Genomic DNA, 18,411 nt, shown 5'->3' with positions numbered 1-18,411 from the left:
ACTTACTTTTAAGGAGATTTTGACTTTGATTCAAATAAAGCTGTAATGAGTAGACGGAGTGTTACTTTTCTGCCTGCTATTGAATTTTAATATTCTCACAGATTTGGTGCAATAGTGGTTCTAAATGTTTTCAACTTAGTCTTTCTACTTGTTTACTTAGACTCTGTAATAAAAATTGAAAAATTTGTTTCTCTTTTAATATACAGCTTTAATAAACAGTGTGTCACAGTTCTTTAAAGTGTTTTATAGAATATAAAAAACCATAGAGGAGCAAATTTCTTTGGTTTTCTTACTTTTTGAAACTATTTACATACTGTCGTGAGAAATTTCCTCAAAAATGTTGAGGATGTAGCAGTAACAGTGTCAGAACTGTGAGGATCTAAGGCACAAAGAATGTTTTCCATGGAGTTGGTGTGACAGGATATCAATTCATAAAATAAGATTTTTACCTCTCCCTGCAAATTTTGTCTTACATCACTCACTAAGCATTTACCTGTTCAGCAAAAGACCTCAGCAAAGCAAAGTTTTAATGAATACATCAAACAAATTTGCCAAAACAGATGTTCCCAACTGGATTTCAGACAATTCACACGTGTAAAAAACCTGCTGTGTGCCTTGGTCTTCCTACCAAGCCTTGAAAGGGAAAGACAGTAACAGAGATGAGATTTTTTTTTTTAATTCACAACTAAATGTTTGCCACTTGCATAGTATCCATATTGCATAATGCATATCACCATTATCTAGAATTAAAAAAAAAGATAAATTAACATTCTTTTGTACACTACTCTGCTGTCAGGGAGGGGGAAAGCATAAACGAAATCTTATTTTTAGGCTTTGAATATCAGCATTCTTCTTTCACTATTTATACTATTTGTTTTGGGGTTTTTTTTAGAAATAACCCCTGATTTTTTTTTTAAAGCTGTTAGACAGCAAGTATGACACAGTGAGACATGGCTGTACACCAGTCCTTTTAATATTGCCCTGAGTGTCCTATTTCAGTACTCAAGAGATGAGATAAATGGCAGAATCCCCGGATTTTCCTGACCTTGATCAGCAAGAACAAATTTTTAGCTGAACTGTGCAAAACTGCTATGATTACATCAATCTAATCTGGAAAGCACATGGTTTATATATAAACCATAGTCTCTGTCTCATCCATCAAACTGAAAGACAATAAAACATAACTCTGTAAGAAAAATCTGGAAAAAAAAATCCATTAACCCTTCTTTTACTCATCAATAATGTTTCAAAGACAACAGAAAATGCATAGATATTCAAATTTGCAAATATGGATATATATAATATATGTATTTAAATATAAATTCTCTTATAATAACAGGTTTCATTAGAGGAAAAGACATCACCGTTGAAGAAGTCAGTTCTGAAATAATGGAACTAGGAAGTTTTCATCTAAATGCCCAGCATCAGACACCCAGGCAGCTGTAAAAAGCAATCTATTGCTACAGAGAAAAGATTTACCTGGCAAAAGATCCAACACAACATAAAAAGACAAACTGGAATCAATGAGAAATGAATTGGATTACTGGACAGAAGCATATTCTTGCATGTGTTCAAGCTACTGGGAAAGTAATAGAGCCAGCAGGTACGAAAAAAGCCTTCCAAATGTCTGCTTACCCTTTCATGATCCAATCACAGCCATCCTGTTAATCAGGTTGGATCACATCCCAGATATTAATTTGGCAAACAAACCAATCGTCTGATTCAGTCTGTCCCCTTCAAACACGCTGAAAACAATCTGCCACTGATGATCCTGCCATGCCTGTGCTCCTGGAAAGCCACCTGAGCAAGTCATGCCTAGATGAGAGGACAAGTCTAAACTCAGGTTTAGATGCCACGAGGCTTTCCCTGCTCATTAACAGCGGGTAAACTTGTCCTCTGCTTCCCAAGGAAGTGCTGGAAGATGCTCAGTGAAGGGAGACAGTTCAAAGAGTTACAGACTCTATTCAACTACAAATAAATAAGTACCAGGTATGAGCTGTGTATGAACAAGAGACTGCTGGCTCAGGAGGAGGAAAAGCACAGCTTCCTCACAGGCCAGAGGAATCCTCTTCTGCTCTTGTAATTCGGTTTTGCAAACATTTTCAGCAACCTGAGCCTTCCTGACACATCTTCCCTGTACCAGTGCTGATAACACACCATCACTCTGGTTATCCTGACCAGGGCTTGCACAGCATCAAGGCTTTCCTCTTGCTCCTGCTGACACCCCCACACCCAGAGAGCAGGACGGTGGCAGGTGATTGTGGGGAGAGGCCACAGTTGACCCAAACTGGCCAGAGGAATCTTCCATGCCCTGGGACATCACGCTCAGCCACAAAACCAGGGCAGGAGAAGAGGGCAAGGAGTGGTGTTGATGTGAAGGGTTGTGCCTTCCAAGGTTCCATTTTTCAGGCTGTTGCACATCAGTCTGCACGGGAGAGGTGGGGACTGCAGACTCCTCTGCATCTCCTGAGGTTTGGTTTTGTTCAGGTTTTTTGGTTTCCTCACTTAATAAACCATCTTTTATCTCGATCCATGAATTTTCTTGCTTTTGCCTTTCCTCTCTCTCTCCAATCCCCTTGGGCAGGTGGGAATGAGCAAGTGGCTGGGGGTGACTCAGCTGCTGGCCTCAGCCAACCCATCACAAGGGATGAAATCCTTTGGGTTTGCATTCTTTCCTTTGCTGTGGTCAGGCTGTTAAGCATAAGCAATACTTCCATTTTGATCCCTGTTTTCAGACAGCCTCAGTTCCTGAAAAGAACCTCCACAACGAACCAAATCCTGAACAATACCTGGGTACCAACAGTGGGGGCTCCCAGAAAGGAAGAATAACAGAGCTCCAAAGGTTCATGGTGTAAGATTCAAAGACAGATTCCCATATTGCTCCAGGCATAGTATGTATTAAGGGTCAGTACACCACCTCCTTCCTCATCCCTAGTCATGCTGATGACATGGAGCAGCAAGAAAAAGGTACTTACAAAGGAGATTTCTGAATATCTAATATTCCTAAAAATTTCCATAAGAAACCTCTTGCTACAGGTTATAAGGAGAACAAATGCAAAAATGCAACATGTAGTTCAATTCCTACAAGGATTTCAATTTCCAAAGTCAAAATTTAAACTTTCCATAGAGATACAGCTTTTTGATACAGAAGGAATGTTATTTAACTCTCTCCGTTTTATGACGTAGAACAAGGAAGCACCTGCCTGCATCAAGTTCTTTGCACAAATTTCAAGTACCTTTTCCAAGTTTTCTGTGTTTCAGTGAAGAGATCCTGGACCATGCAAGCTTTGCATCACAGAGGAGCTGCCTGAGGTCAGACTGTCTGTCAGGTGTTAAATAAAGACAAAGCAACTGCAACCTCCCCTATAGCAGCATGTTTGTGGGTTTCTTTTAACAGGAACTGTACTATAAAGACTTAGAAGAACTATAAAAGAACTGGCATTACCTTTTTTTTTTTCCCCTGGAGAAATATGCAATCTCCAGGCTGCCACCTGACCAACAAGTATCTGTAAGGATACTTCATGAAAAGAGAACACCTGTTTCAAAGACCTGTTAAGTCAACCATGGCTACGTCCCTTGCTGAAAGGAAAATTAAAATGTGGAAAAATACCCACTTATATGGCCAAACACAGACAGACATGTTCTCAGTCAGAAAAAAATAATTATATTTAAATGCTTTTAGACACACATTTCCTTCTAAAGTGCTGGTACTTTCAAGAATTGAGGTTCTACATGGCCAATAAACATTTCTGAGCCCAATGTGGTTCACACAATACATCCCAGATGTACTGTCGGGACACACAGAGTCAAGGAAAAACACTTCATTTATTTTACAGCTCCTCAATCCCTATATTCCCTCTTTTAGAACATCTGACATTTTCTAAAACCTTGAATTAACCACAGAAATTGGATATACTCACAAATTACAATCTCTAATTTGTTTGTTTTACCTTTCGGAGAACTGAAAAAGCCAAGTTGGCAAGTATTCCATGAAAAATGTTCTGGCAAGGTTAATCAGCTAATATGTAAAAATATATGAGATACTGTCCTGTAATTTTAAAGAAAGAAAATCAGAATGCATTTCCTAAAATTAGGAATAAAAAAAAAAATCAATGGAAAATATCTCTGTACCTCACTTTAATGAAAGAGCATCTGGAAGATTACTTTGCTAATAAAAAGTCTATCAGCAAGCCTGATGTGTAAGAGAAGGAAGGGAAGTACATATTTGCTAAATGTTACCATCTGGGAGCTTTCTGCCAGAATAAATACTCTTATCAGCTGGATAAACTCTCCAGTTGCCCATGAGTGGAGGGCACTAAGTGGCTCCCCACAGTGGGCTCCTTATCACAAGTTCTCCCGGGAGTTCCTCAGCTCTGGGTTTCTGCTCCCTCTCCTGCTCCACCTGCTGCCATCACGGCCACAGCTCACCTGCCTCAAGGAACTGATTGTATGTTTGTCCAAACACAGAAAGCACATTTTGAGCAAGAATAAGTGATGGTAATAATGACAGCTTGTAACAAAAATTGAAGCCGAACGCCCCGCATTTTAAACCTCGGGTTAATTATTTAAGCATGTAAACTCAGAGGTAGGAGGGATTCTACAAATCCCTTTTGCTTCCTCTTTGCTTCTCCCAAAACTGCCTTTAGCTTTAAAATATTTCAAAGCTCATCCAGTAAAAGTGTTAAACAATTATATTAAAGGGCACACACATCCTGTCAGAGGTTATATTTTCACATGTCAAAAAACAAAAGTGAAGTTTCAGGTTACAAAAATAGGTAGTGAGTAGGAATATGAGGCTCAGCTCAAACAGATGAAGTGAAAAGGTTTTTACAGTCACTATCATTTCAATGTCCCCAACCTTGAAATTCCAGCATTTATTCCATACAGAAAATTCAAGATGAGGGTCAAAGATAAGGGTGTGCAATTCCCAGTGCACAGAAATAGCCAAAACCACCTTCAGCCTCTGCCTCCTGCTGCTGAAACAGAGACTTTTAACCCACTGTTCAGAACATCATTCTTGGTTAACTTGTAGGAACATATATATTTCTTATTTTAAACAAATGTCTCTAACATCCAGCTACGTTTTTGGCTAAAACGTGCCTTTGAATTCTTACTGAGAGGTAAAAACATAAAAAAGCATTTAAAAAAAAAAAATTAAAAAGGGCTAAAAAAATAATTAAGCAAAGAAACCATTAAAAGTATTGTGGCTTTGACAGCCTTCAGGGACCCCAGATGCTTCAGTAGCTGCCTGAGGACTGACCTGCAGCTTCCCGTCATTCCCCAGACCTCACCACCCACCCTTTGGAATCTGAGGTGCCTTTTACCAAATTATTTTGGTTTCCTTTCCTGGGACTGTCCCACAGCCCACCCCTGAGCTGAGAGAGGCTCTGGGCAGGAGCAGCCCCTCAGCACCAGTGGCTGCTGCTCAGAATTGGTTCCATCTGGCTCCATGCCTTGCACACAGAGCCACAACCCCCTGATGTGACTGCCCTGTCCCAAACTGGTGCCATGGCACTGGCACCCTCACACAACCCACCTCAACCACCCCTGCTGCCCTTCACCTCACCAGCAGAACTGGGATGGACCCAATTCCCATTCCATATATTATTTTTTTCACTCAGTAACTGAGGGTTTGTGTTGTTTGGCAGTAAGTTAAATGACAGAAAAGTCCCCAACTTGAGACTGTTGTGCCTGACACAGAAATAATTCTGCTCATGGCAGTGTAAGACTTCCCTCCCTCTTCAGTGCTCTTTAGACCATGTCCAAAAAAACCCTCGAAAAACAAAGAGCCTCCCCCAGGCTTAGGGAACACAACAAGGGGTCAGCCTGAAAGTTCTGCCAGAGCCCTGGCAGGCTTTGAGATGAACCCTCAAAAAAAAAAAAACCCTGGTAGTTTTGATATAAACACTCTGGGAGACCAACTGACTTGGGATCCTCACAGGAACCTGATGCTTTCCCTGTCTCACAACCCCTCCAGCCACAAGTGACAGTGACCACAGAAGTATTTATAAATAAGGTGGTTCATCTGTACATACTGTTAAATACCAATAACTTCTTTGCCAAATCTCCCAAATCTTTATTTAAAAAGCAGGAAAATAAAACAGGGAAGAAAATAACAACTTGAAACTTACTTTTCTCGAGCAGCAACGCCCATGAAACACTTTGGTGTATGTGTACAATACAAAAGTACAGAGTGAGACACAGGGAATGCATTTAAACCCAGGTCGTTTGGCCTGGGTATCTGGGATGTTGCAGAGGATCTGACAGGTCAGGCCAATAACTGGAAATTATTAGCTAAGACAGCTGCTAAGGTCAACTCTGCCCTCCTGCTGCAGTGGAGTCTGGGTTATGAAAACCCAAACCTTTCAAAAGGAAAAGTTTCACCACACAGTAGCAGAAGTTGCACTTTCCCGTTGCTGTAAAGTTTTATCAGTTCACAAACACAAAGGAGGTCCAAGACATGTTCCCATTCACAGCATACTAATAGATTTGGGGTTTTTTCCCTTTTTTGTAGAACTTCAAAAGCCAATTCCCCTCTGTGTTCTCATACCTACTGAAAACTTAATGGCCAGACGTAATCAAAAGTTCAGCAAGGCTTCAGTCTCCCATGAATTATTTTTCAGTTAATTTTGACAGATAATTAGCATCAGACTTCAGTTCTCCCTCTCCACTTGATTTTTTTTTCCCCCAAATCTGAATATTTAAACTTTATATTTAGCTGGGTATTAAAGCAAAAAGTTTCTTTCTTCTGTCCCCTTCCTTGTCCCAAGATGAAATATAATTTCCTTGTATGCAATGCAGGTGCAGTATATATGAATATATGCCAAAGTAACTTGTGCATACATTTACTTCAGTGAAAATATTTTTTTTTAATTCAGGCATATAAAAGAATTCTGTTCTAGCTCTGTGAGATTTTTAGGAGTTATTAGCAGGAATGTCTCATATACCTAATGAAATTTATTTAAAGAGAGAGGAAATTTCAAAACAAACAAAAAAAAAAGTAAAATAAAAAAGTCCCCTTGAGAACTAGTTCTCTCAATAGTCACAGAATTATAATTTCAAGATTTACCAAAATATCTTCAAAACGAAGACTTGAAAAAAAAAACCCACCTCCTAATAAAAATATAATTGTTTTGCAATAGCAATTATGTTTGTACATAGTAATACAGGGCTAGAAAAGGTGATGGCTAAGGATGGAACACATTGGCAAAAAGACAGAGTGTAGTAAAAGCTTTTTTTAGCACTGCCTTCCCAGGTATTGCAGCACCATAAATATACTATCCATGTCCCTTCTGTGTACTCAGCATATGTAAAAGTCATGCAGCAGAACACGTTGACACTTCAGTGGGAGGTCAAATTATTGTTTTGGCACTTCTGTCACGCCTGTCACTTCCATTCCACTTTATCAAATTACAGATTGCTAGATAGAGTTGGATTAAGGGGAAAGACAGACACACACACACAGAGGAGCAACTGTCATCACTTCAGTTGTGAAATCCCATAATTGCATGTCAGTGACAGGAAGAACAAGAGAGCAGTAATAGGACTGACATTAAGAGCATTCAAATACGGTGGAACTTTGCAGCAAGGCTCTGCACTGTGTCAAGCCACATGCCAGGAAAGGGACTGCATTTCTGAGTGTTTCCTCACATTAGAATTGCCAATATTTATTAGGCTGACTAATGCAGCGTGTTAAGTTCCAGGGCAACTTTCAGCTCCCTGGGTTTTTTTCCAGAATTAGTGTTTTTACTTGAAAAGAACATAAACTAAGACAAGGAAAAGGAAAAAAAAACAAACCCCTTTGATTTCAAAATATCACTAAAAGTAGTAAGAAAAACAATAAGTGATGCCTAAACAACTTAGACTATGGGTTTGATTCAGCTTTCTGAGTTTTGGGATATCTGAAGTGCAACAGACCCTGCATTAAAATAATTGTGAAGGAGTCAGCCATGGATATCAAGTAACTTTTCTGGTGACAAGCAAACAAATGACAAACACCACACCCCCTTCAGGTAATTTTACCCTTTTGAGGAAGTCGTGAAAACTTCCAGCTCTGTACTGAGGAAGACTCAAGAAGTGCCATGGAAATCTGACTTGCATGAGCTGGGATGTCAGTGCAAACCTCTGGTGTGCTGTGACAGGAGGATACTATTCTTGGAACAGCTCATTATTCTCCCTCCTGGGTTACTCCCCCTGGTTTCTGAACCTCTGGTCAATCCTCTCTACTTTGTGTGGTCTGTTTGTTCACCCTACTAGACAACAGAAAGCTCATTAATGTTCAAAACTTCCTTAGGTTCCTCTAAATCTCTATCCAACACAATTTAGACACTTCCTTACCAATCCATTGGAGTCAGTGATCTTCTCTCACCAAAAAATTAATTTCTATTAATGTGAGTAAAGATGCACCTCAAAAACCTACAGAATTATTCAGATTGCATGATCCCTTCAAAAGGGAATAAAAATGATTCTCATGTTCACTGCTAGTGAGCCCCTAAACAGCAGAAAAAGGGATTACAATGAAACAGTATAAAATATATCCATATCTTGGATGTCAGTAGTTCACTGAGTCCCTCCATGATGCTTATCAGCTCCTCACTATTTGATACCCTTATTAAACCCCTCCCACAGTAACTTGAAGATTAGAGAAACTGGATAAATATTCTTTCTCCTAATAAAAAAAATTCCCATATACTGTCATGAAAAAATCTTTATATCATCAGTATAAAAAAAAAATCTTAAGTAGTCATAGAATAGACAAAGCAAAATATATTTGTGATACTGTTTCTTTTTCTCCTCATTTTGTCTCAGACACACTTTATAACCTTGCCTACATTTCCCCTTCACACTTCTATTTCCCCATATGTAACTCCAGCAATATAACTGTAAGTACTTTCCTCATAGGTGGTTTTAATTTGTTTGTGAAGTAATTTGAGATCCACTGACAGAAGGTACTAAAAAAAAAAAAAAAAGATTAAATATTTTCCACAGCAGGCACTGAAAAAGAAAGAAAGGCATTACTGCCTATCCCATATCCCACAGAAGGTAATGAGGAGTTATGAAACATTATGTCACTACAGGGAACTTTTCCAACTTACTGACCTATCAGGTTATTGCCCTAATGCACACCCATAAACTCTATTGCTCTCATAAAGCCTCTCAGCTCCAAAGTGGTAAATTTTGAAGTCAAGATGCATCTCAAAAATGTTCTCTCCATGAGCTGCTTTCCTTTTCAGGAGCAGAAAACGAAGCAGGAGACCCTGAGCGACCTTGAGCCCCCTCTTTAATGGTGCTCAGCTGCTGCTTAAGGGGCAACATTATCGTGCCTGCAAGGAAGAGGCAGGAGAAATGTCCCTGCACATCACAGCAAACACAGCCCATTACTGGGACAGGGCTGGAATAAACCACAAATGAAGCAGCCAAAGCTGAGGAATAAAACATTCCCTGCACAGTAAAAACCGGCTGAAACAAAGTTACCCGGCGCAGAAAGGTCAGTGGGATTTAACTTTCCATTCACTCTTTGGTGTCACAGGTTTCCATTTGAGATGGAATTGTAACAAAAGGGATGTCAGGGAGCAGGGGGAGAATAACTTTATATCAGTTTTGGTTTCACAGCCTTGCCATGAATTAATTTGATGACGTGACAAATGCAATTGCAGGGTGAAACAAAGTATGTCCTTTGTGCTCTGTTCAGACCTCAAAGACAGAGCAGGACTGTGAGAAATCTTATTTACAGTTTCTTTGGGTTTAATGTTTTCAAAGATTCCTGTTCAAAGCAAATCCCATATAAACATATGGAAAAAAAAAAAAAACCAAACAAGAAAAAAATGTAATTGTTCAGATCAAATAAAGATGTGAACTAAAATCAAAACCAAGGAAGATTTATCAGGGGCATGTTTTTCAGGTAACGGGAGATGATCAAGCTGATGTAAGAGCAACAACAACAACAAAAAGGCTGTACATATTAGCAGTCTTAGAGTGGACACAGAGACTACAGTTTGGTTACATCAAATGGAAGCAAAGATTGCAAAGGATTCCACATGGTCTCCCTCTTGGAAAAACAGCCAATATCCTTAATAATTCCCTTTAACCACAACCATTTTGTTTGAGCCCAACACACACAGTTCTATTAGAAAACATGAGTAGAAAGAAAAACAACCCAACCATCTGTCAGAGCCCTTGCAAGAGCAAAACACCACAGGCTTTGAAATGATGACTCAAATTCCAAACCACCCAAACCCCCAACCAGCTTCAGCTATCAGGGTAGTTTTACAAAAATCACACTTGGTATGTTTTTAACAGGTTTCTTCCTGTGAAAATTTAAGGGTCATGTTTCCACATATGTTTCTTTGAGAAGCAAAGCTGAGACATTTCCATGATCACATGGTTTGTTAAGCATCCAATATTGTGATGTTCAGAGAGAAGGTATGAGATCAATTAAAAAAAAAAAAAAAAGAGGGGTGGGTGTGACAAAGACAGAAAATAGCATTGACTGGGTAGGAAATGGGTTGTGCATGCATTTATTGGTCCACTGCTGGCAGTGCTAAGTGCAGGTTAGTAATGCAAAATAATACAGGCCAGTTAGAGCAGATTGTGCATTATTTATCCTCAAACCTGAGAGCTTTTATCCTTGTAGAAAATACATAGAATCTTGCACAAAAAGGTCAGTATAAGACAATGGAAGGAGAGACAGATCACAGTGATGAAGTGGTTATGATAACCAAATGGTATTTTGTAATTTATAGAATAATAGGTTTCAAAATACTAAATACAGTTATTAAACTTGAGTTTGCCTCCAGGAAATGATTTAGTCGTGGTTATATAAATTTCTACTTCAGAAGTTGGAGATTAAGAAACTTCAGGAAAAAAAAAGAATGTGAGAAAAGGCACCTTGCAGGTTTGTATTTTGTGGTTAACGGGGAAAATTTTCCATTAATTGTTAATGATATAGTTCATTAGGAGTATATTTCATTATGGAAGTGCAAATTATTAGACACTAATGATGCATGTCCTAATTGCAGTAGTTTGTCTTGATTTCAAGATAGATGAAATAAAAATATTTATTTCCAATGTTTCAGCTTCTATGAATTACATTAAATTCTTAACTGATGCTTTCAGCAAACATGAAACAATGCATTACTAGTAACCAAGATGGATGTATCTTTATTTGGTGATCACTGCACAGATCATTGGATATCTATTTCCCTGGACTGTAAAGTACAACTGCCACTTGAGCTTTTGGGACTAAACACAGAGAAAAGTTGAAACCTGTCATGTAACAGCAGGTATTTATTACATTTCTGGGTTTTTGTTTTTGTTTTTTCAAAGTGGTTCCACAAATTACCAAAATGAAGAAGACAAATTTAAAGGTTTTCTAGACAATCCCTTCTGCTGACTCCAGTTTCTGCCTGTGGAAGGCAGAACACTGAACACTGTCACTGTCATGGGATCAACATCGCACTTTTAGCAGGCCAAAAAAACAAACCATAGCCCAAAACCTCATGTCTGACATGAGACAGGATCACAGAGGAGTCTGCAAACCTGAAGATGTGTCTGTGTGCACCAGGAGTTACAGGCAAAAGGGTGAGAAACTCATGGAACTCAGCACTTCAAGACGGACAACTTCCAGATCTTCAACCTCAAGGATTCAGTAAGAGAGAGGCAAAAAGAGAGACCCTCTGGGTTCCACAGTAAGTTTGGAGACCCTCTGACTGCCCCCTCACCTTCAGGCCACTGCTTCTGAGAGCAAGAAGGGACAGGGAAGTAATAAATCATAGGATAACATGGAATGTTGTGCTCTTCCATTTCAGTTCTCATGCTCAGTCCCAGGGCCTGGGCTGTCTCAGAAAAAGCCAGATCACTTATTCTGCACTGGAGGAGGTGCCCCTTTCTGGGTCAGACAGCTGGGGGGGTGTGGATAACCCAAATCATGGAAGATGGACACAACTCCTCAGGAAACCACTCCAACCCAGAGCAGTCACTGAGGCCAAGAGGAACCATCAGATACACAGCTCCTGTAATTCACACCTATCATAAACAACGAAAAAAAACCCAAAATGTTTTCCTGGCAACAGGCTGGTACCTCTGCTAGGCAAAAGGCAAGTTGCAACAACAGGAAAAAGAAATACAACACATGAATAAAACTGCTGTCCAAAGCTTGTCAGGCTCTTGACAACTTTTCCCATAATACACATAATAAAAAAAAAAAAAACCCTTTGGGTTGGGCAGTTTTAACAGTTGATGCCCACAGCAAAAAAAGTCAGAACTTGGTGTTTAGATATAAGGTCCCAAAGTGCATTTTAACATACTTTAAACCGACATGTACCTAAGTGGAAGCACCTGGACATGTTCATTAAAGAGAACGCTCAGAACCTGCAGGGCCCAGTTTCACAGCAATGAGGGCCAGCTGATGTCAGAGATTTTAAATTACATGTACATCCTCAACACTGCCACAAACTCAGTTACTACTTGGCACAGAGAAACACTGCACAGATCTGGAGTCCAGAACTGCATTCTAGCTCCAGATTTTCAGTAGAAATAGATTTTTAAACAGAACAGGTTACTCTCTGTAGTGAGAAAATACTTTAAAGCTGGATTGATATTTACTTCTGACAATTGTTTTTTTAATTGAAGGCTTCTGTGTGATGCCTTTATTTCTTACTTTTTATCATAAGTAAGGTGAAGAACACTACTAAAAATGCATTTTATATTAGTTCACAAAATAAAACTGGAAACATTTTTTTTTAAATAAACCCTTTAAAAGAAAAAAAAAATCAGCATCAAAATACTATCTATAAAGGAAGAAAAAACAGTCCTTATCTTGCTGTCTTACAAATACTTAACATGGTATGTCAACATTATCATGAAAGACATAATAATTTTGTTAATAATGAAAATTAAGAACAGGAAGTGCAAAACTGCCTTTTGAACTGTTCATAGTATAATCAAATTAAGACTATAATTCCCTTCTGAACAAGCAGTTTTTCAAATTTCTAAAAGAAGTATATTTAGCAGAGTAAAAGTGTTTGTCTCCATAGAAGTTAAAATACAGCATTAGGAAAGTTATTGTTTGAAAACTTTATAGAACATACACACATAATTTCACAGGCTTTACCCAAAAATAATAAAAAAAAAAACAATCAAAGCAAAACCCACCTACTGGAGTTGCCTGACAAATTACATTAAAAGAAGGCACTTACTTTTCTGTCCTCAGTTTCTACACCAGAACTGGACTCTGCTTTAGTGTCCTGAAAACACAAACAGAGAATCCTGTGTCACAAAGCACATTGACCAGGGCTGGGGAAACAACTCAGCCTGAAGAAAGGGCATCAAACTCTGAAAAGCAGGTTTCTCAATCTATTACACTTTAATGACCTGTTATTTTTATATATATAATACACTTCAATATACAGTGGTTAGTATTATGCCTTTAATTAATGTTTATTAAACTTTACTACATGCATAAACTTAAAGACAGGATTGAAAAAAACACAAAAACACCAAACCTGTTTCAATAGAGTGCAGCAGCCCATAAGACAAAAATGTGATTTTATAGTATATGTTTTCTTTTTTACTTGCATTTTGAGGAAAATATATTGCTTGCTCATTTCTTCTTTTTAAAAAACTAGTGATGGAAGCTTAAAAAAATATAAAGGTGAGCTTAAGAAGAAAATCTGCTCAACCTTCTGCCTGTTGTTGAGTGCTAACTTGGACATGATAGATAGTTGTGTCTGAATCTTGCTGCAAAATGTAAGAACAATAAAACCTCTATTTGAGATAAACACGTGTATACCTGTGGGTACATATATATAGACATGTATACAAGTGTATATTTTGGACATGTTTTCTTCAGGAGTCAAACAAATAATCCTAAACCTAATGACACTCAACACATGGTCCTTTAATCCCTAAAATATTTTGACTTATTGAACCTTTGGGGTTTTGCCAGCAGACCTGAAGACATGCAGAGAAAACCATTATCACAAAAAATATAGTCTGAAAGGCATTTATTGCTTCATAGTCACCCTTTTTACAACAGGTTACTCCTGGAAGCTGAGTAAGCCAAAGAGAGTTCAAGTCATTAAACTGCAGACAAGTGACCTACTAATTCTCTTTTCAACTTTACTTCTCTGGTGAGGGTATTCTTGGAAGCAAACTTTGCTTATGTACAGCAACTTTAGAGATTTCTGTTGAAAAAATAACATATAGACGAGGGACAATTTTTTGTTAAAAGTAAGTACTTTCCCAAGCTCTCACTGAAGCTAGAACTACTCTAATCAGATTTTAGAACATTGCCACATAAATTCCAAGCTGCAAATTTAAGCCTGATAGCAAATAGCAGCTCCTTTTAAAAAAATTAAAACAAATGTAAAATAAAGAATTTCTGTTTCTTCAGAAACACGCTTATTCATCTTAAATGAAGGACTGGTATTATTTCAATGCCAAAGAGTTCTTACCTAAGCCACACGAGATCAAAAAAAAATAGATAATTCAATCAAGAGAGATGAATCAAGGCTTCCTGGAAATACACTTCAATTTACAGCAAATGGTTTCATCAGGCACATCAAGTTGTGCCACTTCTTAAGCAGCAACAAAACCTTGGTTATTCAAGTCAGCTTTATATATGAATCAGTACTCCTAACACTCTTTATATTCCAAATACTTTCCGTGGGGAACCAGACTGCACTTGCTCTCAAGTGTGACTTCCTGGCAGCCAGACAGTCTCTCACCACGTCTCTCCTCCCATGTGGTGGGGAAGGAGACACTCTCTCTGCCCACAGCTGACTTCCTGAGCCTGTTTGGGTATTTACACTCAGTTCTTTTTGGGGAGTGAATGAGAAAAAAAAAACCTTCTGCTTTTTAAAAAGCTTTCTGCCTCGGGGGAATGAATTCCAACTTCATTAGCAGCAGTGCTCTTCACCTGCTAGCTGTGCCCCAAGTCACCTTTCGGAAATAATGGAATGTTCTTTAACATATTTATTGGTTAATCAAAAATGAATCATATCTTTTCATATTACCAAGGACAAGAGTGGCTCTATCTCACACACTGACCTAAATTAACTGAAGGCAGAATAAAGTAGCTTCTCTCAGACTGTAGTCACAGCTATTACAAACTCTCAGTATGATGAATATACCTTGTTCAAGATCTAACAGTGCTCCGATCCCTTCTGCTGTCTACAAAATGGTTTACTTTGCTATTTTGCCACTGTCCATTCCCATCAAAAGCAACTTCCAAGAAACCCGAATTCATAAGCATTCGTTACTCAATATGAATTAAAAATGCAGGTTTACCTGGATAAAACAGAAACCATCCTGCTCCCAGGACAGCTTATTTTACGTGGCTGCAGGGAAAAGGCACAAATGAAGCCCTGCAGCCCAGCTGAGCACACTTGGGGCCAGCCCAGCTGAGCCTGCAATCAGGAATTAAAGGGACAACAAGTCTGAAGTCAACTGATAATCTTTTCCACAAGGAAAAGTTCCAGGCTGAAAATCTAATGACACAATTTCTGTTCTGTGTTTTATCCCTGAACGTTAGACAATCATTTCATCCCACAGCGTTTGGGTTTCTATCTAAAGATATGGGAGGTGAATCTTAAAAATTAATCACTGCATCATTAGCAATCAAAACTACATCTGTATGGGTTCACTCTGACTGGGTGTTGAAGAGTTATCTCTGAAATTATGGCAAGTCAGATGTGGGTAAAGAAATAGCTGTATGTCTTCAAGAGTAGACACCTGGATTCAGACTTCTGGACAAGGACAGTAAAAAAACACTAATTTGTTGTTATTTTATTGTTTCTGGTATTCCAAATATTAAAGTGTTGCCTAACTAACTTTTGACAAACTTGCTTTGGGTACATTATCAGATAATAACCTGGACTATAACATCCATTTAATACCTAATACCATACAAAGCCTGACTTCCTGGATGGGATTTTTCTTTTGCGAGGGGTGAAATTCTCACAAAAGCACTTATTCAAATGAAGAATAACTAAGGCTACTGACTCATTACCTAAATGAGAATTCAAGAATCCTTAGTTCAAAGGGGTGAAGTCATCTGTGAGCAGTTAAAAATTTGAACAGTAAAAATTTGTGCAGTCGGTGAAGAAGAAATAACGGGAGGTGATCAATTAATCTCTTCTAAAATCAGTAATTTACAATTTTTTTAGCTGAATAATGAAGTGTAATTTGCAACCAATTCATATTTAAAAACAATAGTAATAGTTGATCACTTCTGCAGAAACAGTTACAGGAGTTGCTGTGTATCTGGTGTCTGTGATGAAGTCAAAGCAGGCAGCTACTTTTTTATGAACTGTAACTGAACTCTCACAGAATTTATCTGTGAGTGACAAGAATATTCCATGTTAGGCACATGCACATCTTCACCTTAAATTGCCCAAGCAACACAAACGAATTTTTCTAAAGCAATTAGTGTTGTAGTTCTTTAAACCAGTGAAGCTGCTGACTTAATCAGATCTATGTTTAAATATCAATATTTGAGTATACACCTACATACCTCTTTAAAAAAGAAATGTACACAGACCCTAAGTGTTAAAAATCATCAAAAAGAATCGTCTGTCAATCCCAGAGCAAGAAGGGAGGAAATGAGAATATTCTCTGGGAGACATCTGTGCTGCTTTCTCTAAGTGCAAAATGACAAAGCAATGTCACTTCACTCCCAACTCTGTGAATTATTTGAGACTGAGAAGCACCATTGCTGTAAAGAAAGTGTAAAATCCTAGAGATTTGAACAATACATCAGGTACTTTCTTTATTGTCGTTACATTACAAAAAAAAAAAGAAATAAAACCCCAGCAAAATCTGTTCCTCCTGAAGCATTATTACTTTAGACAAATTATATAATGATAGAGTACTTCATTGGAGTTTCAGGAGAGAATAAATTATAGAAATACCCTGCCACTAAGGTAGAAAACCTTCTCATCCATTTCAGTTAAAAATCAACACAAATCTGCTTTTTTTTGTGGTTTTTTTAGTGTCACTGCATAATAGTCAATTAAATCACATTATTACAAACGTATTAGGAGCTGCATTTTTAACATATAATTATAAAAGAAAACTCACTTTTTCTTCTGTTGTGTTGGGTAGCAGCAACAGGGAAATGAAGCAAAATTTTATGGAGCAATGCAGGACAAACACAACTTTCTTTAAGAGCTGACCAAAGTGCCATAAAGGGAACTGCCACACAGATTTCCCACTAGAATTGCACTAATTTCAGTGCTGAAACAATGCTCACCTCTGTATTTGCTGGCACCTATTTCTAAAAGGCAGCCTTTAATGTTCCTCCTGAAATTTAGTCACCTTGATGATCAATAAGTTTATGGTTTATTGAGTTCTGTGCTCACCAGATGGCAAAGTGAGGTCAATAGGTACAGTTCTTTCCGTGCTGGTTTGGAAACAACTAATGGCTTAGATAACAATAATATCTACTGTCAGTGCCCAGTACAGAACACATCAGACATGACACCCATTTTATTCCTGGGCATGTTCCCTTTTCTCATTCCAGTTTTGCTCTGTTTGATCTTCCATGTGTTTCAGGCACTTTTGAATTTTAACACACCAGGCCCTCGGAAACGTATCCAACCCCTTCACTCAGCAGTGGCATCACACAAATGTTACTGAACAGAGGGAAATAAAAGCTCTAGAAAGCAAAAGCAATTCTTGGCAGCAGCATGACCCTGCGTGGCATTTGGCTTTAGGACAGAGTAGAAACCTCCATACACTATTTTACATAGTTTCTATAATTTGACATTGAATTTTACTGCTTGAATTGCAAGCAGAAACAGTGAAATCAATATCCCCAAGTAGCCATTAGTCATGCTAACATGACTAATACCCACACTGCCTGTGTACTTTATCATATTTTACAGCTTGTTCTCTCCCTGCTATCCCAAACTTATTTCCTCTGCTTCTCTATCAGCATAAAACAAGATACCAGAAACCAATCAACCAAAATAACCCTAAGAAATAAGAAAGTTACTTTAAAAAGTTATTTGAATTTCCAACATCTTTTCTCTTCCGCGTGAAGGTAAGGTAAACAGAATTCCTGTGCACACACACACACACTGCTCCTGGATCAGAGGGAGGAAGGATGAGCCTCTGGAATTCCAGTTATTCCAGTGTTCCCTCCGTTGGGTTTGTAATATCAGGGATGGTCAGTAGGTGGAAGCAAATAACCTTGTAAAATCCTGCTCAACTTCCCGGGGAACACAAACCTATTGCACTGCCCAGGCTGGGCAGGCGTTTTCCAGGTGTCCTTGGCACCCCAACAAGTGCCAACACAAGTCGTGGCTCTCCTTCATAATACCTATTTCCAGTTTCATAAAAGGCCAGTAGATTTAGAATAAATAAAAAGTGGGTGGTTTGTTTTGTGGGTTTTTTTCAGGTTTAAAATTT

At 38.4% G+C, this 18,411-nt stretch overlaps 1 protein-coding gene across 29 annotated transcripts in view; it reads right to left on the bottom strand.

Annotated features, from left to right (window-relative positions):
- Positions 1-18,411, bottom strand: part of RBFOX1 (RNA binding fox-1 homolog 1) — a 1,150,020-nt gene that overhangs the window by 511,442 nt on the left and 620,167 nt on the right. For 22 of the 29 annotated variants that reach the window (XM_064672743.1, XM_064672735.1, XM_064672739.1 and 19 more), the window contains one exon: positions 13,197-13,244. The exons of the other annotated variants lie outside the window; for them this stretch is intronic. In XM_064672743.1, coding sequence (XP_064528813.1) covers positions 13,197-13,244 — 48 coding nt within the window. Of the gene's footprint in view, positions 1-13,196; positions 13,245-18,411 lie in introns of those variants that run through there. 29 annotated transcript variants of the gene reach the window in all.

The sequence above is a fragment of the Pseudopipra pipra genome, chromosome 16 (genome assembly GCF_036250125.1).
Source record: "Pseudopipra pipra isolate bDixPip1 chromosome 16, bDixPip1.hap1, whole genome shotgun sequence".
Classification (NCBI taxonomy): Eukaryota; Metazoa; Chordata; class Aves; order Passeriformes; family Pipridae; genus Pseudopipra; species Pseudopipra pipra.
The sequence above is the reverse complement of the archived record's forward strand: the minus strand, read 5'-3'. Positions and strand labels throughout refer to the sequence as shown.